Source organism: Charadrius vociferus, unplaced genomic scaffold (genome assembly GCF_000708025.1).
Source record: "Charadrius vociferus isolate BGI_N301 unplaced genomic scaffold, ASM70802v2 scaffold326, whole genome shotgun sequence".
In the NCBI taxonomy this organism is placed as follows: Eukaryota; Metazoa; Chordata; class Aves; order Charadriiformes; family Charadriidae; genus Charadrius; species Charadrius vociferus.
The window spans coordinates 1,096,433-1,118,759 of NW_009649062.1; the positions used below are offsets into that span (position 1 = coordinate 1,096,433).

Here is a 22,327-nt window from a genome sequence, read left to right on the forward strand (position 1 = left end):
CGCTGCCATTGGCGTGTGCAGCCATAGCATGGAGGGGGCTCAGTGCCCCGTGGGTGGCACCATGGGTGATGCTGGGGCCAGTGCCATGCCCCAGCGGCTCCCCAGCACTGCCTTTCGCTCCACTGCTGCATCCTCAGCGCTTCCCTTCCCCTCTGCCTGTCCCCGCTGGGATTTCTTAACCCACCATTCCCATGATTTCTATTATTTTTTTCCTAACCCTAGACGAAGCCACGCTGGAGCTGATGAAGACCCCTCGCTGCTCTCTGCCCGACCTTGCTGCCGTGGAGACCAGGAGGAAGCGATTCGCACAGGCTCTCACCAAGTGGAGCAAAAGGAACTTGTCTTGGAGGTAGGAATTCATCCTCCCCCACGGAAATCTTGCAGTGAAGGGCTCATCCCATGCAGACCTGGGCCAAATATGGCTTTGTGATGAGTTTCAAGGTGATGTGCTAAAACGTGTCCCTCCACACTCTTAGGATGCTGCAGACTGTTTATTTAAACTCTTCTCCTGCCCATCCAACCTTGATTTCTTGGACCTGCTCGGTCGCTGGCTGGGAATGGTGTGGATTTGGCCAGTGGATTAGCTGGGAGCTTTTTGCTCCATTGCAATGGTTAGAGCATCATTTCTCTTGTGTTCACTGGGACTTTGCACTTTCTCAAGCAGCTGCCGCAGACTTGGCTTGGCACTGATGGGGCTTCTTCTCTTGCCCCACCTGAGCCCAAGGGTTGGGAGCATTTTCTGGGTGATAGAGTCCTTTTTTTCCTCCTAGTCCTTGCCACAGTGGAGTATTTTTCCCTTGACGTCAGGGAGAAACAAGCGTGGGTCTCTCTGAACCTGCGACACGCCAAAGTTCAGGTCCAACTTCCAGAGACCCTACAGTCACACTGCAGGTCAGGGTTGGCAACCAAGCTGATTCCTGTCCCACCAAGACTTGTGGTTTCTGGGACTCATTTTTCCTCCCTCAAAGACCACGTGCTGCAGTGATTGTTCCTCCAAGAAAGGTGAGCAACATGAGGTGCTCATACTATCCTGAAAATGCATATGGATGCCACGGAGAGATCTCCTTATTAATAATAAGCTTCTCTTTGATCCTGATGTAGTTCCTAGAGCGAGTCCACCTCCCACTGCAGTAACAGATCTCGACTTGGCTGTCACTGTTGACGCATTTTGAAACTGTGGCCTTACCAGGAATTTGGTCCAAGTTCTAGCACACCCCTCTGAGACCTTATTTTCAGAAAAGGTAAACATAATTCAGCTTCAGTAAGAAACAATTTTGGCTTATGGATGGCTTCTCGTAGGGAGGTGACCCACGTTACAAAAGCTCAGCCTGTCGACCAGCCCCATCTTGATGGGTAAGAGGAATAAACTTCGTATTTCAGAGAGTAAACAATCCCTTTGGGTGAAGCAATAAAACCCGCCCTGATGCCCTGCAAACTGCCGGAGCTTTGCAGGGGGATGACTTGTGCACAGCCCTGACTTCGGCAGCTCCTCTGAGCAAAGCTGGGCTGGACAGTCCCGAGCTCTGTCCCATGGCAGGGCAGACACGGTGGCCGGTCCGTTGCGGTCAGGAGCGCAGCGCTGCAGGTACCACCAGGGCTCCGGCTGCACTGGCACAGTATCCGCGGTCCCAGGCTGGAGTGAAGCGTGGAGTAGGAATGGGGTCAGGATGTTCTGGTGGATGCAGCCCAGGGATACCCCCTGCCTACCACCCCCTTGGAAACTGGGATGCTGCAGCGAAGGTTGCTATAAAAAGGGGTTTATATCCGAGACGATTTTATATGTTTGATATAAAAAAATCCATCTCCTGACAAACTCATTTCTGCTTTTTATTCTTTGATCCTTTCCAAGATCTTGGCTTTTGTTCAAGAGAGGGCTGTATTTTATAACTGGAGGTTGTATAAGCCAACAGAAGGCTATAGCATTATAGAAACTCCAACATAGTATTTACATCCAACACTTGAGATTAAAATAGCTTTTCTGAAACAGCCATGAAAATCTGCCAATAGAGACATAAAGTTTTACACGCTTACCTTTTACACATTGATTCAAGATTTTACAGAAAGAAAACAAAACCAAATTCTAGTATGCCATGCATTTAGAAATTGAAGAAAAACCCGAACAATTGCAAGGCTGGAATAAACGGGTAAGCAAAGCTGTATGAAAGGATGATCCGGAATAGGCACCTGCACTGAGGGAGAAGGCAGCATTTGGCCAAAAAAAATTTATACGCATGCAGATTGCTGAGGTTTCTTCTTTTTACCCTTGAGTACCGCCAGCCTGTGGGACTGGAAGGCTCAGAGAGCAAAACAGTGGAGGCTGCATCCTGCATAGCCCGCAGTACAGCCTCAGAGCATCCCAGTACAGCCTCAGAGCATCCCAGTACAGCATGAGACACACACTCTCTTCTGTGCCTCATCTCCATGGGAAGCTTCCAGGATATTACAGCATATAAATCTTCTTTTCATGGGATTTTTTTTTATTGTTGTAATTTTATTTTTCCTGCATTGTATGTAGGTACCGAGGCACTCGGTAGGCTGATGAGGTGGCAGTGGGATAGATTTGGGCTGCGGCTGGAGTGGGGTGCGGGCAGCGGCGTGCTGCGGATGCCCTCTGCTGGCGTCGGCGCCGGGAGCTGCCTGCAGTGGATTCCCCCTCGCATTTGCAGCCTGGTTTTTCTTCTGCTAATTTTGCTTTATTGCTTCTGGTTATGCCTCGCAGAAGGGGAGTTTACAGCCGGCATCTCCATCTCTTCTCAGGTGCTCACCATCTCCTTGCAGTTATGGGAAATGCAGCATCAGGGCCGTGCCCCCTCTCTGCATGCTTTGAGCTCCCTGGGGCAGGGGAAGCCGCCAAAGCCCAGCTTTCTAAATTTCCCATTTTTTTTCTTACTGAAATCTCAGCCCGGTGCCAAACCGAGCTGACTTTCATCCATCTTTAGTTAAGGATGAGTCCCTGGTGCCGCTTCATCAAAGCTGCAGTCTTTGAAACTGCAATGCTCAGGACATGAGGTGCCGGAGCTGGAGCAAACGCAGGCGGCAGGGGAGCAGTGATGTCTGTCAGTCGCTGCCCATCATCACCGCCAGCATCCTGAGACCACCCATGCTTGGAGGTATAGCACTGCCTGAGTCGAGATGGAGATTCACCGAGGCATGGAAGGGCAGCTGCCAGGCGGGTACCGCGGAGTGAAGGTGTGCAACTGGGGTAACCCCCAGTACTATGCTCCCATCCCCACGACGGACCAGATTCTCCCACTTTCCTTCTCTAATGGGTGGCATCCCACCGTGGGGACCTCCCAGCAGTCACAGAGAGCTGCGCCCCCCATTGCCTGAGGGTGAGAGATGCCTGAGGAGGGGGCCAGGAGCATCACTGCCCGGTGTGGAGCTGCTTTAGGGCTGTTACAATGTGCCCATCGTGGGCATGTGGGACCCTCGCAGGAGAAGCCCTGAGCTGCTGGAGCAGAGTGCAGGCAGCTGCCGCGTTGGCACAGGCGGCGGCACAGGGGCAGGATGGCTGGGGCGGGGAACGCCCGCACGCCCCCCCCCCGGCCCAGCTGCTCCTCCCGCAGCCTGAGAAACCGGCTGTGAAATTTGCTTTCGCCCACCTCTCCTCCCTGGGATGGACTATTCCCGTGCCGGTGCCCGTTGCTGGGCTGCAGGGGGCTGCCTGGAGAGATGTGCGTATTAAAGGGCAGGAGAAGGATTATCACCCCTAAATGTTCAGTAATTTTTGCTGGGAGAGGTGCGATGGAGGGTGCAAAGAGCCCCACTGCTCTCCTCTTTGGCGTTGGGGTGTTGCGGCAGCGCTGGGGTAGCACCGGATCGGGGCTGCCGTGCCGCAGGTGGCTGCGGGTGACTGGGAAAGTGCCTTTGCCACGGCAGCAAGCAGCCACCCTTTCAACTGTCCCCTCTTTTCCCCGCCAGAAGGATCAATTTGGGTTTATCAGGCAATTCCTTAGCCTGCTGTGTTTGGTAGTTATCAGCATTTGTTTTATTTCTCTGTGGTTTCAGGGCTGCAGAAGGTGAAGGAGCACTTTCATTAACCAGCAATTGATTTCTCATACATCACTAATACTCTTCCACTTTCGGCTTTGGAAGGATAAAAGCCAAAAAGGAACCCAGAAATCAAAATAGCTATTGGTGTGAGTGCCCCTCAATAGCGACCAGAGGCAGATCAACCCTCTCTAGCCTCTACTTACTAACCAGCTTGGACCCAAAATCTCTTTGGGATGGGACAAGCGAGGGAGGGGACTCGGGGGACACGTGAAGGATGGGCAGCAGTTGGGGGACAGTCAGCTTTCATTTGTCTGCGTGGTGGTGCTGCCGCCTGGGTGAGCTCTAAAAGCAGAGCGGAGATGTTCTCCTCAGCATCCAGTTGTGCCACTTACAACCACGTGCAGCTCAGCTCCCGCTGTTCCAAGCGGCGCAGCTGATGATGCCTCATGCAGCCCCATCCGCCGCGGGGACAGATGCTCCTCGGGGTGTCCCAGCGTGGCTTTGCGGAGGGCTCGAGGCCACATTGGTGGGGTGGCCAGAGAGGGACAGAGCAGCCCTGTCCTCATCACCTTCCCGGTGGCTTGGCGGGGGCTGTCTGGAGGAGAGAGGCTTCTCTCCGATTACTCACGTCAGACTTTTGCCCCTGATTGGAGCTCTGTACGGGGAGTCTCGGGAGGGATTACATCCAAGGAGGAGGAGCACCGCTCTCCAATGGGTACCTAAGCACCAGTTGCTACAAATAATAATAATAATAATAATCAAGGTGGGAGGAAGCTTATTTAGTCCTGTGTGCATCTGCATGATGTTAGAAATGTGCCTCCTTTTCAGTGGAACTGGATAACACAATGCCGACGAATATCCTATCGGCATAATAGGCTTCTCCTAATCTCATTGAAAACAATTAGCAGAGCTCCGGCAATCAAATCAGATGCTGAATTGAAAAACCCTGATGGGATTCTCTTGAAAAATAACGATGGTAATGAATAAAGGATGGGGGATTTTTCCCTTACACCTGCAGCATGTTAATAAAACGTGGGTCAGCTCAGAGGTGTAGGACCTTTTACAAGAAGCAAAATAAGTATTGATACTGTTTCTGCCTTAATCTAATGTTTCTGGAGTCAGGGGTTGGGATGAATGTTAATAATGTTTGTCTTTTTAGACAGGGCTTTCCATCCACTGTCCTTTTACAAGGGAGATGAGATTTATTATTCTCATTCTACAGCTGCAAAGGGAAGGAAAGAAGAGGAAAGCAGCTCATGCGGTCATGCGGGGCTTGAGGAGGGAAGAGTAGATAATGTCCCTGAACCTGTGTCCATGCCCTAGGCACCAAGATCTTTGAGACGGATCATAATTCTTGGACTGAACATGGTGTGTTTTACCTGTATAAGACTTAATCAGTAGAAATTAAAGCAGCAAAGGGTTTATTTAAGTCTGGAGGAGTGTTGTGGAAGGTGAAGATATCTAGTTAAACCAGGTGACTTTTTTTTTTTTTTTTGTACTGTAGAGGTTTACATCCAGCCACGGTATCTTCTATAAACTAAAATGGCCTGAAAATTGTCTTTTCTCATCTCATGCACATACTGTTTGTATCTCTATGCTGCCTTCTTTAGAAGTGTGTTTTGTTTGAAGTTCTACAATTCTCTGATGTTACGTGTATGCTAACTCATTTGGTTTAGTAGTTAAGGTCTTTCTTTGCCTAGAATAGTTTAGGGATAGCAAAGGCATAGATATCGGTGATATTTACTCATGTGGCTGTGACGTGTTTTGCTTGATTGACCCGTCTCATTCCCTCCCTCTCTAGGATGGGGTTCCCAAGCTCTTCAGAGAAACTGCTTGTGAGATTTCTGCTTGTTCTCGAGTCCCTTTTTGTTCTGTCCTGGATTTAACCCTCACTAGTTTTGCCCAGGTCAGGAGGTGGTACCCACCTTGAGCTGCGTGTCTCTGAGGGCATGGGACTTATGCAGATATTTGTGAAAGCAGGAGCATCCAACCTCAGTCAGCGAGTTGTCCCTCCTCCCCTTTGCTGATCCATGGTGTCTCCCAGTACCCAAATCGCTACTCATAGGAAGAGCTTGAGTGACGTGAGGTCCCTTTCTGACACCTGTAATTACCTCTAGAGGTTTAGTCGGGTCATTACTTCACCTCGGTGCTGGCGAGTCCTGCAATACTGAGAGATGCTCTCACAGCTATATTATGCAGGAGGGCAAGTGAGGTGATCATAATTGTTGCTTTAGCCTTTAAAAATCTGTCAAGCCATGAATATTTCATGAACAATTTGGTTGGTGTGCTGGTACACAAGAAATAAAGTATCCATTATTACTGGGGTAGAGCTGGCCAGAAATTTTCCAGCAGAATTGGTTTTTGTCAATAACTACTCAGTCAACAGTACATTTTCCTGGAGTGTGTTTATTTTTGTCAAAATTGTCAGTGAAAGATTATCTAAACACACTCTGTCAGAAGCCAGGGTGCCTTGTTGCATCTTTGTCTTTTCACCTCCTCTATTAAATCAACAATATTAGGAATTCTTTTTCAAGGTTTGGTTATGCAGGAAACATTGGCTCTTTTTTCATTCCAGCTCAGACCAAAAGGGAGGTTTGAATCGCGCAGCTGCAGGGCAGACACCGGCACACGGCTCGTCCTACCGGGCTTCTCTTCCAGGGCAAGGCAGAGCTGGGCACCAAGGGATGCAGTGCGGATACAGAGAAGCCACGATAGCCCTGTGATCGTGTCGTAGTGTCGTAAGCCCCTGCTCATCAATGCTTTTTCTACCAAGAAGCAAGGCAGGAGCTGCTCAACTACCATGCTCCGTCAGATAGCCCGTCTCCTGCAGGCAATAGGCTGGAGGAATTTTGAATGTGATTTACACAAAATGCATCCTTTCCTCTTCCTCCTTCTTATGGATTGCAGTCTCAGAGATTGCTGGCAGCGTACTGGTTTCAGAGAATATTTTATCCCTCCGGCAGACATGCTGGGGAATATATGGAGGCAGCAAATCCATGCTGGATTTCTGTGTGCAGGTAATAAGAATGAGCAATGACCTGCTGGTTGTTGTGGGAAAACTTATGGTCGTGTGTGTGGTACAAAGGCTTCGGAAGTTAATAATCTTTGCATATTTGGGTTACACTTGGAACAAATAAGTGGTGAGAAAATAATTGCAGATAGATCTGAAGCGGAGCTTGAAAAAAGAAATGGGCGAGCTCTGGAAAAGGACTCATGGCATTGGCATTTCCAGGGCTGGACGAGGGCAGTAGTCTTGGGCATTAACAGCAGTTCACGCATGAGGAATGGCTCTGAGGCTGACTGCCACCTGGTACAGCAGGATCGGGAGGTATCAGGACTCAAATCCTGGTTGTGTTTCACACGCGTGGGATGTTTCACGCTCTGGTGGGCAAGACTGGATCAGTGTTTCCAGAGGACCCAAACTCAGCCTTTGAAATCCTCATAGCTCTGGAACAGAAGTGATTCAGAGACCTAAATAAAGTGTGTTGGGGCACTTTGGAGGAGTGCTAAGAGCTCTGGAGGCCTCACTGAGGCTCTGCGACACACCAGGCACCTGCAGAGCCCTTCCCGCAGGTCCTTAGAGAAGATCTTTCATGCTACTGCCCTATCCTCTTTTTTGCCATCTCTATTTCAGAGTTCGCACCTTCCCAAAAGAGTCCCACCTGGGCCACGACACAGTCCGAGCCCTGATGTACTATGCCCTGAAGGTCTGGAGCGATATTACTCCGCTGAATTTCCACGAAGTGGCAGGTAACAACGCTGATATCCAGATAGACTTCTCCAAGGCAGATCACAACGATGGCTATCCCTTTGATGGACCTGGTGGGACAGTGGCACATGCTTTCTTCCCCGGAGACCATCACACGGCAGGAGACACTCATTTTGACGATGATGAGTATTGGACCTTCCGATCATCAGGTAGGTCAGGGTGGGAGAGCTGCAGCCAAACTCAAGGGCTCCCAGTTTCCCTCTTCTCTTCTGGTGGTGAGAGTGGTTTAGCCTCTGGTATGCCTTCACCCCGGGCTTGGGGATCCCAACACCTTCTGGTTCCCCCCTCAGCCTTGCTAGCAACATGACAAGACCCAGTGTTGAGGACCTTCTATGTTCCTGGAAGCTTCAATGGCATCCCTGTGTTTCTCTGCATCGTATTGGCAGTTGCAGAGCTCCCCATCACCCACCCCCAGTCCTCATCTCTTCTGGGACCTGGAAGGTCACAGGTTGGGTATGCGGCTGTTGGAGCTCTGGGATGGGGACTGCATACTCTGACTTTGGTGTCTTTTGGGTGGCTTCACTACCACATGTCCTGGTTTCCTATTTTTAAAGCATATTTATAAGCTGACCTGCTTGGAAAGGGCCCTGTGTTCCACAGGGAAAAAGCCCCCTGTGAAGACTAGGTTTTTCCTGCCATCTTGTGTCCATTACCTGACATCAGGATGGTTACAAGTTACAGTTTTATTATTTTTTTTCTTTTATTTCATCTTATCTGGCTAGAGCAGAGTTTTAATGAGCAGAGGGACTTTCAGAAGCGCGTGTGCCTCAGCTGCAGAAACCATCTGTGGGGATCAGGTCCCCAACCTTCGTGTCGGGCACGTTTTGACAGAGTATCTCCTCTGCAGTCGCCAGCTGCTAATTTACTTGTCACACCACCTCCCCCGCCAGCCTCCCAGTGGGCTCCTGCTGCCTCAGCTTAATGATTTCATTTAGACCTAATCGTCTTCTCTGAAACCAGCTAATACCTTCTTTCTCCCCACCCTTCTCCTCCCTTCCCACCAGCTGACCTCTGTTGGTCCCCACTGAGTGTTCGTGGGCAGGAGCATTCACCAGACATGCTGGAGGAGGTCTGGGGTTAAGGCTAAAGGTCTGGAGACAGGCTGATTCTTCAGGATTCAGTCTGCTCCTTGGTTCATGCCGCTGTGCCAAAGCCAACCGACGTCTTCTGGGGAAGGAAAAAAAAGAGCAGCTCTGCTCTGCAGACATACAGGGCAGAGGGAAGTGCTGAGGTCTGGTAGCTTGCTGTAGCAGATGTGTTAGGCGATGAAGTAAGGGACAGTGCCCTTTTTGTAGCTGGTGGGTGGCAACACTTGTTGTGAAACAGGCTCGCGTGGAGGAGTGACCTCAGGGCCGGCAGGATCCCTCCAAGCATCACCCAGGGATGAGGGGATGAGCCTGATGGGGAGAAAGCTGCCCTCTATTTTGAAGGTCTTGGAGCCATCTGAGCTTCATCTTTTATTTATTTTGTTCTCCCTAGCGATTCAAAAATAACAACTTGGTAGGTGATATAAAAATATCCCCAAGGTTGTCAGTTTGGCATTAAAATGTCAGAAAGCATATGTCTTGTTCTCTCCTAGTGCCGGGGAAAACAGCACAGGTTATAAAAATCCTGCCTGTTTACAGACACTGTAAATAATAGTCATCAAGGAAAAAAGCAGAATTCAGCAAAAATATCCCCCCTCCCAACACCCCAAGCCCAGTGGGGAGCACTAAGGGCTGTGCAGGATCAGCCACAGCTGCTTCTGCACAACGTCTCCTTTGGCCTCAACCACAGCTCAGGGAACGTGGGGCTCCCCTGAGCTCTGCCGAGACCTCTCCCACCTCACTGCCTTTTTATCACAGTACTTGCAATCATGATCTTTGTAAGAGCAGTACTTAAAATCATTGCCGCCCTCTGGTATTGCTGTGCAGCGAGGGGTGCTTGGCCCCCCTGGTCTGGGGGCGGGTGGTGGGAATGCACCGAGCAGGATCTGTCCCAGACAGCTCCTGGGAGCAGTTCCTCCTTTGCTTTGACAGCTGTGGTGTCGGTTTGGAAGCGGACGTTAAACCCTGTTGAGATCCGACCTGAGTGTCTGAGGGTCTAGAGAATATGGCATAGGTCCATGTGTGGGTCTGAGGCACTTGGGTTTGGGTTGCAAGTAAGGAAATTTGGGGAAAGAGAATAGAGTAGAGAGAGCCCAGACTGAGGAAAAAAGTCATCAGAGGAGGTATCAGTGTTCAATAAAGTCTCCCTGATGCCCAGTGTGGTGCTTGAAGATCAAAGTGTCTGCCTAAGGGAGCAGACCCTGGAGCTGTGGCCCCACCAGCACAAGGTGGGGAAGGGGAGAAGATGGGCAAGTCCTCTGGAAACAAGCTGGACGTGGCCACCTTCTGCCATTCCCTGTCAGGACAGCAGTTAGATGAGCCAGGCTGGTGGCGATGAGTGGGCCAACAACTCTGCGTCTCAATGCATGCAGGGAGGCGCTCGTGGTGGACTTGGCCAGGGCAGCAGCAGGGAGAGCCCAGCCGAGCACTGTGGGCAGGCGGGCACTGCCGGCCACTCACCGCTTCCTTGGCACGTGGCTTTGCTCATTATCACAGGCTTTGATGAGCTTCTGGCTAGCGGCTGCAGAAATTTGGAATTCTGTGCATGACAAAGACTGTGTCGGCAGCTGCTGCAGGGCAGGGGTGAGATGCAGGAGACGGCTGCTCTGGCCCAGCTCCTGCAGCGCCAGTTAGTGGGGATGACGGATGGTTGTGCCGAGGTTGCTCTCTCAGCAGTTTGTCCCGCTCTTTCTCAGGTGCCATCGGTGATCTGAGAATAAGAGGGGTGATTCCCCAACCTTGTGTGGGGGTGAGGACTCGCACTGTGGGCTGATGTCTGGCTTGCTTTCCATTTTCACATCATACACTTCAGTCTCCTTTTTCCAACTGGAGAAAAATGTCTTTTTAAAACTTCACCTATTCCAAAGATTTTCTTTCCAGTTTATCCAACATATACCTTCACTTTCTCTTACAGCCCTTACAGCCCACCTAGACCTCCAAAATACAATCAGCATGTAGTAACTTTCATTTCAATTTTGTCTTTGTTTCCAGACGCTCATGGGATGGACCTATTTGCTGTAGCTGTCCATGAGTTTGGCCATGCCATTGGCTTGACCCACATCTCTGCCATAGAGTCTATCATGAGACCCTACTACCAAGGTCCAGTGGGGGATCCTCTGAAATATGACCTACCTTACGAGGACAAAGTCCGAATCTGGCAACTCTATGGTAAGTCTGTGTCCCTCACCCGGCTACGGCCCGTTTCTGCCATGGGGCACACAGGAATAGCTCTTTTCTGGGGTGAGTGGAGCTGGTGGGGAGGATGGTGTTCCCCACTACTGCTTCTTTGTCTTTGTGCATAGGAGTCAGGGAATCTGTGTCCCCCACAGCCAAGCCTGAAGTAAGCAAAACTGATGACCATCCTATCCTGCCAGAGCTGCCAGAGAACCGCTCCACTGTCCCGTAAGTCAAGTTTGTTTCTTTCCTGCAAAGAATACGTAGTAATGAAGCTCCACTTAAGCATCCGTATCTTGCCTGCTCACTCTGGCTTCAGTATTTCCCTCTCAACCTCTTGTCTTCTGGAAAAACACGCATACACAGAGGGCCCCTTCTTCATCACGTCTCCTGATTACCTCCTGCATATGCTGTTGCTTTTTTCAAGCAGTGTGTGTGGAGACTGGCCAGCCAGCCCACAGCTGAAGTGGTTAAGAGCAAGAACCAGCGAGAGTTGCTATTTGTCCCATAACTGATTTTTATCATTCAAGGCATGTCCAGAAATTCTGTATCATCTTCGAATGCTTTGCATTTTCCCAAAACTCAAAATTTTACTCATGTTAATGGAAATTTGTCCCTATCACCTTTAGGTAAACTCATCCTTGCTGAAATTTTAATCAAACTTCTTCTGCAGTATCCTGAATTGTGCAAGCGTAACTTACCTAAATCTTTCCACTCCCTAATGTACCTGGGGAGGTGAATATTGGAACAAGTGGACCGAGAACTTGACTCCAACGCAGGTTTGCGTTGGCAAAGGACTGCTTACGCTGAGTGTCATCAAGCAACTAGCATGCCCTCATTAAGGGAAGGTCTGGATCTAGCTCATTAATAAACATCGGAGTTACCAAATTGTTTTACTACCAGGGCAGCAGGACAGTTAAGAGAAGAAGGGACACTGCACAAAAAGGCTGGAGTCCGTGGTCATGCACATTTTTGCCAGATACCAGGAGCGCCCCAGTTGAGAGCAGCAGAGGTGGAGCAGGTCACCTTCACCTCCTGGTCTGCCCCCATCTGGTGTGTGACCTCGAGGAAGTCACTTCATCTCTCTGTGCCTCAATGCCCTATCTGCAAAGATGGGATAACAGCGTTGAAGCATGAACTACCAGATTATTCCTACAGTAATGGGACCAAGAAGAATCTAATCTTGAAAAAATACTGCTGTGCTGCAATTACTTTTCCCACCTCAGCACCTTCTTCACCTCACTTTGCCCTGCTTGGTGCGATGCCCACAGTACAGAGGCACTGGGCACCTACTCTTGGTGGAGGTGTCCCAGCTACCGGGGGTTGCAGAAAGGCTGCGAGGCTCCTAAGGAACCCTTTTCCTTGAACATGCTGAATGCCATTAGTTATCTTTCGTCCCATGTAGCTTCTAACGGAGCTTGTCCACAAGGCTCTGTACGGCTGTGTTTTGACCTAGAGACGTGACAGCATTTCTCCCTGCTGCTGTAGGAGACCATCGTCTCACACCAGCAGCAGGAGGAGCAGGAAACTTGTTTGTGACAACCTCTTCTTCCTGTCCCATGTGTGACTGGGAGAGTGGATGGGGGTTCACCTCCACATCTGTCATTTTGTGGCCAGAGAGGACTGAGAAGCTGGTGCTGGCAGCCCAGCACAACCCTTCTGTCAGCAAATTAGATTTATGTTTCCCTGTCACCCACAGCAGCTTTTCTGTGCATGTTCCCAGCATCCTCTCCTTGTCCTCCATCAATCATCATTTCTCACATGGGCTTCGTAGCTCTTTTGGTCCTTCATCCTCTGTTCCTCCCCCACCCCCTTTGTTAAAAGCAGCTCAATTTCTCAGCTGCGACTTGCCAGGTGGCTTTCACCAGCTGTCACGTGGCATCACCTCGCACGTGCCATCGTCTCCCTGTGTTTGGTCTCAGCTGCTTTCTGCTTGGCAGCTCTGTCACTTTTCAGTGGCATTTCAGAGCTTAGCCTTGGAGCAGCAACGTCCCCAGCCGCTGGAGCGAGATGCTACTTGGCTCTTATCCACCACGTGTCCTGCTGCCCGGGGGCAGCCAACCGAGCCACGCAGTGCCACTGGGGAGCAGCAAGCCAGCTCTGCCCTCACCAGTGACACTAGCTGGTAGATGTAGAGTGTGTCCTCACTTGACTCCCAGTGATGGTCTCTGGTGGCCCAGGGAGTGCGTCTACCACACAGCTGTCTTCAGGCTGAGGGTTGCCCAAGCTTGCCTTGGAAATCCCTGTGCATGCGGCTCGGTTTGAGCATGAGGAACAACAGATGGACGCGGCCTGTGGTCTTCTGGGGACAGGGGAGAGGTGGTCCATGGGATGGAGGACACCAGGGAGGACACAGCCCCTCGTTGCTCACCTGAGCATCTCTCCACAGGCTTAGGCGGGACGTGCCCAACAGATGCAACACTCACTTCGACGCAGTGGCCCAGATCCGGGGAGAGGCTTTCTTCTTCAAAGGTAAGTGCTCGCTGCCGGCCGTCTTTGCCCACATCACCCTCCACTGGCATTCATGTGACAGTGCAGTGGCAGTGTCGGACGGGCTGGGGTGGGCAATGAGGATAAGCTGGCTCAGGGTTTGCAGGCTGTGGGGCCACAGGGCCAGGGAGGGGGCTCACATGCCACTGACTCCTTTTGGCTCAACTCAAAGGGCTCCAACCTTTAATTGTCCCACAGAGGCTGAGAATGGGTGATAAGGAAATGTCAATGTCAGTGTGAATCCCGCCTCCGACGCAGAAGGAAACTGTCACAACACAGCGGAGGAGGTGCCCATGTGGGGACGGGCAGAGATCGCAGCTAAATGGGGACTGTGAGAGAGGAGGAGGAGGAGGAGGAGGGATGTGGTCGGGGTATCCAAAATGAGCAGTAAATTGAACGTTTCTTTTATCCAAAAAGGAGAAAGCCAGTAAACTGAAACACAATTTATTTTAAAATTATAAAAATAGATGCTCTTTAACTGAAAGCAGAATTAACCTGTGGGACCTGTGGCCAGAAGCAGTTCAGTGGCAGGAGCAGGTTGGGGCTCTGGTGGGTGGTTGGGAAGGAGAGGCCAGTGGAGACAAACCCACCCACCCAAGTCACTGTGGGGCACAGCCAGTGTGGTGCCCACGAGGGATGTGTGTCCTAACACCAGGGCAGGTGTGTGTCCGTGTGGCATGTCCTGGGGTTTAACGCTTCCCTCTGAAGTGGCTGGAGTGGTGACAAGCCAGCACGGCACTTTGTACTGTGCCGCACTGATCCATCGCACTGCACTGTCCAAGTGAAGATCTAAAATCTGATATTGGCGCTATCAAAGTCAAAATCTGGGTTGAACCAAGGATGAGCAGAGCAACAGTGCTCCACTGCTTTTTTTTCCTGGATGCCTCCGACTTCCCTTTCCTCCCACGCTTCACCTTCCATAACGCTGCTCGCTGTGCATCTCTCAGAGACACCCTGTGTGCGATTGCAGAGACGTCTGGTTGCGTGTCAGCAAACACTTGCTGGCAGCGTGTCCCTGGGGTACCCGGCTGTTCGCAAGGGTCCCATTGGCGCCTTCTCAGCTGCACCAAGCCTGTGGAGGCTGGACTGTGTGGGCTTTCTTTCCCATCTTTCCAAGATGGAAAAATGCCCACTGGGTGCTTTTTTCCATCCCTGGCCACCCCAAAGCCATCCAGCAGGGAAGCAGAAGCGTCTCCCCCAGGGATGGAGAGCAGCGTCCGGGCGCGTGTCACCCATCTGGGTATCACAGTGCGAGTCTCGGGTCGCAGGCAAGAACGGCAAAAGGGCTCCAGAGAATTCGATGTTGTCTGTGCCCGCGGGGGAGGACAATGCAGCGGCTGTTCCCCTGCGGTATTTGTTCAGATGTTGGCTCCAAAAAGCCACAGTGAAGAAGGGAAAATAAGAAACAAGAACTGGTGCCCAGGATAAATGGCTGGCTCTCTTTCAGAGGGGGGAAAAAAAAGATGAAAAGTAAAGAGAGATCCATCTTGGTGTCTATTTATGGATATATTTATTGTGGGCCAAAATGCAAATGTGAAGAGCACAGTGTCAGTGGGTGCCAGCTGCGCGGCTACTTCTGGAGTCCAGCATCTCCCTCAGAGCCCCCATCACTGCCACCAAACCGTCCAGAGCACCAAGGAGCGGGGATGTAACCTCTGGGGCAGGATTTTAATGACCTCCAGCGATGAGCTCCCTCCATCGATGGACATTTTGTTCTGAGCTGGTCCAGCTGGTTCCCTAGCCAGAGAACAGCCTCTCCCACCGCAAAGGCACCAGGACTGGAGCTCCCCGAGGCTCTCAGGTTTGTGTTGAAGGCAACAGTGGGTTCTCCGCACTTCGGAGATGCCGCTTGCTTTGATTTAGGTGCCTCACTACGGACTCCTGAAGTTTTCAAACAACTTTGGCCTGCGTGTGTGTCTGCACAGTGCGTGCAGCAGTCTTGCCAGAGGCAGCCAAAGTACGGAGAGCGCAGTACACAGCTGGGATCAAAATCACCTGGTATTAAAGAAAGCAATTGCCTCAACCCATCATCCATATAAAACGAGACGCTCGGGACGGCGGGACTTCACACTTGGCTTTCATCCTGCTCAGTTTGCCAGCTCAGAGGGTGGTTTTAAATTAAGCTTTTTAAACAAACACAGGGTTGGGATATTTTTTTTTTTTGGTTATTATTATTATATTTCTGCACGCTAATGGCAGCAGTTCCCCCACGGCTCTGGCTTTGGCTGATGATCGTCCGAGCGGCCGCAGCACTTTGGCGAGCAGGCTTGGCTGTGACAAAACATGAGCACAGGCAGATGGGGGCCGTCGCATTAAGAACTCCTTGCTACTTAATTGCTTTATTTTTTGGCTTTTTCCTGATAGCTTATCAAAAAAAAAAACCAAAACCAACCAAACTAACCAACAGCCCAGGCTTTGCTTGACTTTGAGGGCAGATTTAAAGCTTGCTCACTGCAGTTGCACACGCGCTGAGCCCATCGCGGGCAAAGGGTTGAAATGTCAAAAGCACTGTGACTTTCCTCCTTGGCTCAAACGAGCCCAGGGCACTCCTGACTTCAGATACTTATCTGCCAAAGAAGGAATTATGCCGAGCTGTATTTCTTATTAAAAAAGTGAAAATCTGGCTTTGTCTAGTGCCTCACTAATTAGAGATGCAGAGATCATCTTTATTTAATTACATGTGTTTTCATCGATGTACAATGGTCACCAAATTTGAATCCTCTTTTTTTTTTTTTTATGTTCTTAAAAAGAATCTGTAATTATGGCAATTCCTACGACATTTGAATGTATTATTCATTCGTGGGTTTCAGTCTGATAGAGCAAATATGCAAACTGGAGCAGAAGAACAAGAATATGATATAAATCCTTATAATTAGAATAAAACCCCCTCTCTGCAGATGTTTAAGTGTTAGAGTTTTGCCTCCTGTATTATTAGGCTAAGATCCAATTTCCATAAAATTTTAAAAGACTGTGTCACAATCTGCTGGCTCTGGAGAAAGGGCTGAGTGTCGTGAATACAAATCTGAAGATGCATCTTTGGTTTCTGCTGCTTATCCCCCCTTGGGAATCCATGCAAGAGCCGATGTAAATAACATGCAGTAATTTCTAAAAGGCAATAACAAATATGAGACAAAGTTGAGAGCTGGCTCTTAGACATCTTGCTCCAGCTCAGATCTGGCTGTGTGGAGCTCATGGGGGAAAGCCCAGCACGAAGTGTGCTGCAAAAACTCAGGCTGAGAATCCCAGAGACAGCACAGAGTCAGGTTTTGAGTTGCCCCTGAAATCATTAAGACTCCTCAGGAAATCCCACGTAAGGCTCCTGCAGCATCCTTCCCACAGAGGACAAACCTGTCTCCTTTTCCATTACCCAAAATATTCCAGAAATGCCCCCAGAAAGCCACACTTTTTTCTAGCTGGGGCAGTGTTGCTGCAGGTGCTGGAAGTGCATTCTCTTACACCACCGGTACTTTCAGCCCCTGGGAGCACCACGGGACTGAGATCCCCTGCTTATCCTACACCTCGAGATGGTACCAAATGCCTTTATTGTGCCTCCTTCCCCACCTCAGCCCCTTCCAGTTTTATTAATATAGTTTCTTCCGCCTCTATTTTCTTACTCCCTTTCTTCATTAAAAAACCCCTCTGATATTTCCATGTTTCATCGTAATGTCACACACATTTATGAAAGCAGCTGGGCACCCTGTGCCCAGGAGGATGTGGGTGCTCCAGCAGAGGAGAAATATGGAGGGATGTTTCTTTGGAGGTTCTTGCTAGGAGCTGCTGGTGCCTGGTCCCACCAGCTCCCAGGAGGTCCCAGGGAGTGAGGAGATGAAAGGCCCCTCTCACCTGCTCCAACTTAGCGGTGCAGCTTCACACCGCAGCCAGCAGTATGATGGCTCCAGTGCAATGTCCGGAGGATTATTTTGATCCCGAAAAGGGGATTTCTTCTAATGACTGCCAGGAATAGAAAGCGCCAGCAGCTGCTGCTGGAAAGCAGGACACCTGTAATGCGTAGCTCCCATCTCACGCGCCTGGCTTTCTGCTGCTGCTGTGTGCCCGGCACTCGCCTCTCCCCCGGCGCAGGTGGGTTGCAGTGTGGTTCAGTAATGTCCAGTCTGTTCCTCCAGGCAAGTACTTCTGGAGACTGACTCGCAATAAGCACTTGGTCTCCCTCCAGCCGGCTCAGATCCACCGTTTCTGGCGGGGCTTGCCGCTCAACCTGGACAGCCTGGACGCGGTCTACGAGAGAACCAGCGACCACAAGATCGTCTTCTTCAAAGGTGAGAGTGAATGGAGTGCTGGAAGCAGCACTCCCCAGTGTAGAGCCTGGTGCCAAAGTACCTTGGCAGCATTGTGACTTGTGCTGCAGGCAGGAGACACCAGTGTCAGCCGTTGAGCATCTCCCAGGGCAGGTCCAAGGTCTGTTGTCCATGAGCAAGGCGAGGAGAATCACAGAGTAGAAAACAAGCTTGTAGGGAGGGCAGGCAAAGAATAGCAGTTGAATTCCCCAGAAAACGAGGGAAATGTAATTGAAGAAAAACTTCAGGCAAATCTAACTGAAATCTTAGCTTTTCAAGAATGAAATAAAGGCAGGAACCGCCCATGCACACGCTTGTGTGTGGTTTTCTGTTCCTTCTTTGGCCTTTTCTCTTTTTAGTATTTGTTGCTGAGAAGCCAAGAAGCTGCAGAGGGGACAAAAATGAAAACCTGAAGAGCTTGGTTTTGCTGTTTATATTTGTTACTATTTTTTTTCTTAAAACAAGTGTTACAATCTGCTCTGTTTTTTTAAAACATCTCACAAGCTTTTCTTCTGGAGGAAAGAGATTACCTTGTGGTTCCTACGCAAATGTCCAAGTCCCCCACAAACCATCCGACCGTACTGGTTAGATGTTACCCATGTGCCGAAAGTCACCCAAGCCCTCGGCAGGCACCGGCTCTTGTTTCAGAAAGGTTGTGTGCTTGAAGAGCTAAAAACATCCCAGCCCTCCGTGATCTCCAGCTGGAAATTGCTTTTTTGTCTCCTGACCACTCTGCTCAGAGCGCGGCGCAATTATCGGTTCCAGAAGTGCTGAACCAAGCACTTCTGAAAGCAATAATTTGGGTTTGATTCCTCCAGCAAGGCTGCAGGGATGGGTTATGTCCTGTGCAAGCCTTTGCACTCGCAGAAGCATTTCCAAGTGCAGCCGAAGACCTTCCAGGCTGCCCGAGCACCCCAGAGCCGTGCCAAGCCCTGCGTCTCCCCAGGGAATGGCCTTGGGCAGCCTTTTTGGCTACTCCAGAGGGAATGGGGCCAGCTGGAGCGCGGCAGCCCCCCTGCCTGGCACCAGACCCTCCCAGGCAAGTCCGGAGACCACAGTGGTGCTCGCTCACCTCCTTCCCTCCTCTCCCTGCTGGGGCTGGACAGACCTCCCGCAGCTCAGGTCCTGGGGCTCCTCCTGCCTGCTGGCTAAATTTGGCTCATAAAGCCAAAATTACAGCTGTGCCACAGCTGGGCACCACAGCGCTCCGTGGCCAGGCATGATGTCTGCGTTAGTCCTGCCTAGCTCCTAAGATTAAACTTGAGATTTTCTTTCAAGCTATAAAATACTGTCTCGTTCTCTCTCTCCAGCGCTGTTTCATTGATCCCTGGACAGAAACCAAAGCACACAAATTACCCCGGCCTCTAAGGTTCTGCTGCTGATACATGGGCATGTATTTAAGTGCCTCTTCAGATTTTCTAGAAAACGGTGGGAGGAAAAAGCCTGATCTTTAAAATAGGTTGTGTGGTACCCAAAATGACACTGCAGGTTCCCAAAGAGATACTGTACAAACAGAAAAAACATCCTTTTCAATAGGAATTGAGAAAGCTGAGTTTGTTTTCTTGTTCTGCTACAGACCATGAGCTAATCATGTCATGCTTTATTTTTATCAGAAAAAAACCCCACATTGACAGTTCTTTCCTGCCCAGAGCAGGGCTGGGAGATGGCTGTGTAGGACACTTGATGAGCAGTGAGCTGCTCAGATGGGATTTCTCCAGCCCCTGCTCATCCTCCTTAGGAGCCCTTAAAATCCAGAGGTCCTTCAGCCCGGCTGGCTCTAAAAAGTGTGGCGATTTCAGTTCCAAAGTGGGACTATGCTTTGCTGCTTAGGAGCCAAACAGCAGGGAGATAGTGCTCAATTTGCCCACAAAAGCTGCACGTAACTTGCTGTTTCTTGCAGCTGGATATCGGGCAGAAATCAAAGGGGCAGAAAATAAAATGCCACCACCAAATGCATAAAAGTGACAACCGTACTAACGCTGTCAGCGTGTTCGTGTCCCAGGACCGTCATACCTGCAGCCGTTCAGGAGGGAAGCGGAGCAATGCTCCGTGGAGAGCCTGACACATAAAAAAGCAACTATTCAAAGATTGAGGTTCCCCACCGGGCTGCTGCCTTCCCGTCCCCATCCTTCAATGCCAAGAGCTCAGTCCTGAGGATTGTCACGGCAACAGATAATGAAACATCAGCTCGTCTGCGGGGGAATGCTGGTTTCGGCTGTGAAACAAATGTGATTTTGCTCTGTGCTTCTTTCCTTTCCTCAGGAGACAGATACTGGGTCTTCAAAGACAATAACGTGGAGGAAGGATACCCACGACCAATCTCGGACTTCGGTCTGCCACTGGGAGGAGTCGACGCCGCTTTCTCCTGGGCCCACAATGACAAGACTTATTTCTTTAAGGACAATCTCTACTGGCGCTACGATGACCACGAGCGGAGGATGGATCCCGGGTATCCTTCAGAGACCATCCTGTGGAAGGGAATACCAAGCCCTTTAGATGATGCCATGAGGTGGTCAGATGGTGAGTCTATGTGCCAGTTCAAAAAAGACAAGAAAAAAAATAATCAATACTTCATTTGCAGTTGAGCTATAGCCCCTTCTACGGTGTCTGCTGACATAAACTGCTCAGCCCCAGGTGGGACAGCAGTTCCTGGTGTCTGAAAGCTGAAGAGGGAGGTGGGCTTCCAGCCAGAGCTCCCCGCGCTCCTCGCTGAAAGACTTTGTAATTTCAAGCAGGCAACAAAAATATCCTGAGGGCCTAATAATTTGATTTTATTAAAAGAACACAGTTGATGTTGTTTTGCTGTGATTTTTATCTTAATACATGCTGGTTTGCTTTTCACTGAATTTGTTGTCATTGGATTTTTAGCTAGATACACGAGGACCTGCACAGAAAAGATTTTTAAAGGAAACATCTTCCCCAGAGTTACCACTTTTTTTCCAGGGATGGGATTTCTCAGAGGTTTCTTCTCCCTGAAAAGGTCACAAAAATTTTGTCACAGGAGATGTTTAAAACCAACCATTCGCTCCCAGCAAAGTGGCACTTCCAGGTTTTATTTACCGGCCACCTAACAGTGTAATAGCAACTAATAAACCAGGCAAGGGAAGGACATTTCCAGAGGCTTTCCAAACTGAATTCCTGAAGCTTTTGACCGGCTCTTTACATGGGTAGGAGTCCTACCTGAGCATGGGACGTGCCTAGAGAATTCACAACCCCCCAATTCAGAGTGGAATAAAAGGCACCCCAGAGCAGAAGGTTCCCAGGGCCCTGCTGGGCTCAGGTTATTTATCTGATCCCAGGGATAGCAGCAGCAGCCCAGGTCATTAACAGGCAGGTGAGGTCTTCTTCGGCCTTACCGTGTCTTGTTACAAGACTGTCCACTGATGGCCACTGAGAGATGGGTATGGTGTGTGCAGCCATGGGTTTACCAGGGCTTTTACCCTGCACACCCTCAGTAGCAGGGGGATGCATCTGCTCTAGGACCCACCACAGAAGAGGTGACATCTCATCACCCACCTCCCTCTGTCTGGTGGCTCCTGCCTGGTGTGAGAGATCCCAGACAGGCGTAGAGCATCCTGTAGATGCTCTACAGAGCATCTCGTAGAGCATCCCACCAGCAGCCGCTGTGCTCCTGCGGTGAGAGAGAGTGTTGGCAGCAAGCGGTGGTATTGCATCTGCCTCTGCTCCCCGGGGCTCGGCTGGGGTGGGAGGGCTCCTCTGATGCTCCAAGTGCTCCTCGGCCCTTTCCACTGGGAGAGTGCCCATTGCCGCTCATCTTGCCTTTGGGTCTCTTCGCAGGTGCAAGTTACTTCTTCAGGGGCAAGGAATACTGGAAAGTGCTGGACAGTGACCTGGAGGCCCAGCCTGGTTATCCCCAGTCCATCGCTAGAGACTGGCTGGTGTGCAGCGACATGCAGTCCGACTCTCCAGAAGCAGCCGGCAGCAGCAGGACTGGGGCACGCTCCAAACCAGGGCAGCACGACGAGAGCCGCTCAGAAAACGGCTACGAGGTCTGCTCCTGCACCTCGGCCTCCCCGTCCCTCCGTGCTTGCCCCGTGCTCAGACTGTCGGCCAGCCTCGTGCTGACGAGCGTGTGGACAGCAGCGCTGATGTGCGCGGCCCTATGACATCGCATCCCACAGACGAGACGACGCCGTGGTGCTCCAGGGAGGGGAGGTGGATACGATGCGTGATGTGAACTGTTGCAAGCAGAAAAACATTACTAGGAACATGCCAGTGAAGGGTTTGAATTCTCCATGAGAAATGAACAGTGTTTTTTGTTGTTCTTTTCTTTTTAATTTTAGTTTAAAGGCCTAATATCAGATTTTGAGTTCTGCACCTTCTTATTCCCCCATCCGGTTAAAGATGAGAGCCGCCTAATGTTGAATTTAGAAATGTTCCATAGAGATGCATTGCTTTGGGTGATTAAACGCAGCAAACGAGGGAGGGGAGAGCTACTGTGATTGAATGGGAACAGAAGAGATGCTGCTGAGACAGATGGCAACATCCCCGAGGAAAGA

At 50.4% G+C, this 22,327-nt stretch overlaps 1 protein-coding gene across 1 annotated transcript in view; it reads left to right on the top strand.

Annotated features, from left to right (window-relative positions):
* Nucleotides 1-21,934, top strand: part of MMP17 (matrix metallopeptidase 17 (membrane-inserted)) — a 36,521-nt gene extending 14,587 nt beyond the window's left edge. The window contains exons 4-11 of the mRNA XM_009888136.1: nt 223-349; nt 7,628-7,911; nt 10,840-11,016; nt 11,151-11,250; nt 13,412-13,494; nt 17,637-17,789; nt 20,070-20,327; nt 21,606-21,934. Of these exons, the coding sequence (XP_009886438.1) occupies nt 223-349; nt 7,628-7,911; nt 10,840-11,016; nt 11,151-11,250; nt 13,412-13,494; nt 17,637-17,789; nt 20,070-20,327; nt 21,606-21,934 (1,511 nt within the window). The remainder of the gene's footprint in view (nt 1-222; nt 350-7,627; nt 7,912-10,839; nt 11,017-11,150; nt 11,251-13,411; nt 13,495-17,636; nt 17,790-20,069; nt 20,328-21,605) is intronic.
* Nucleotides 21,935-22,327: the final 393 nt, after the last annotated feature.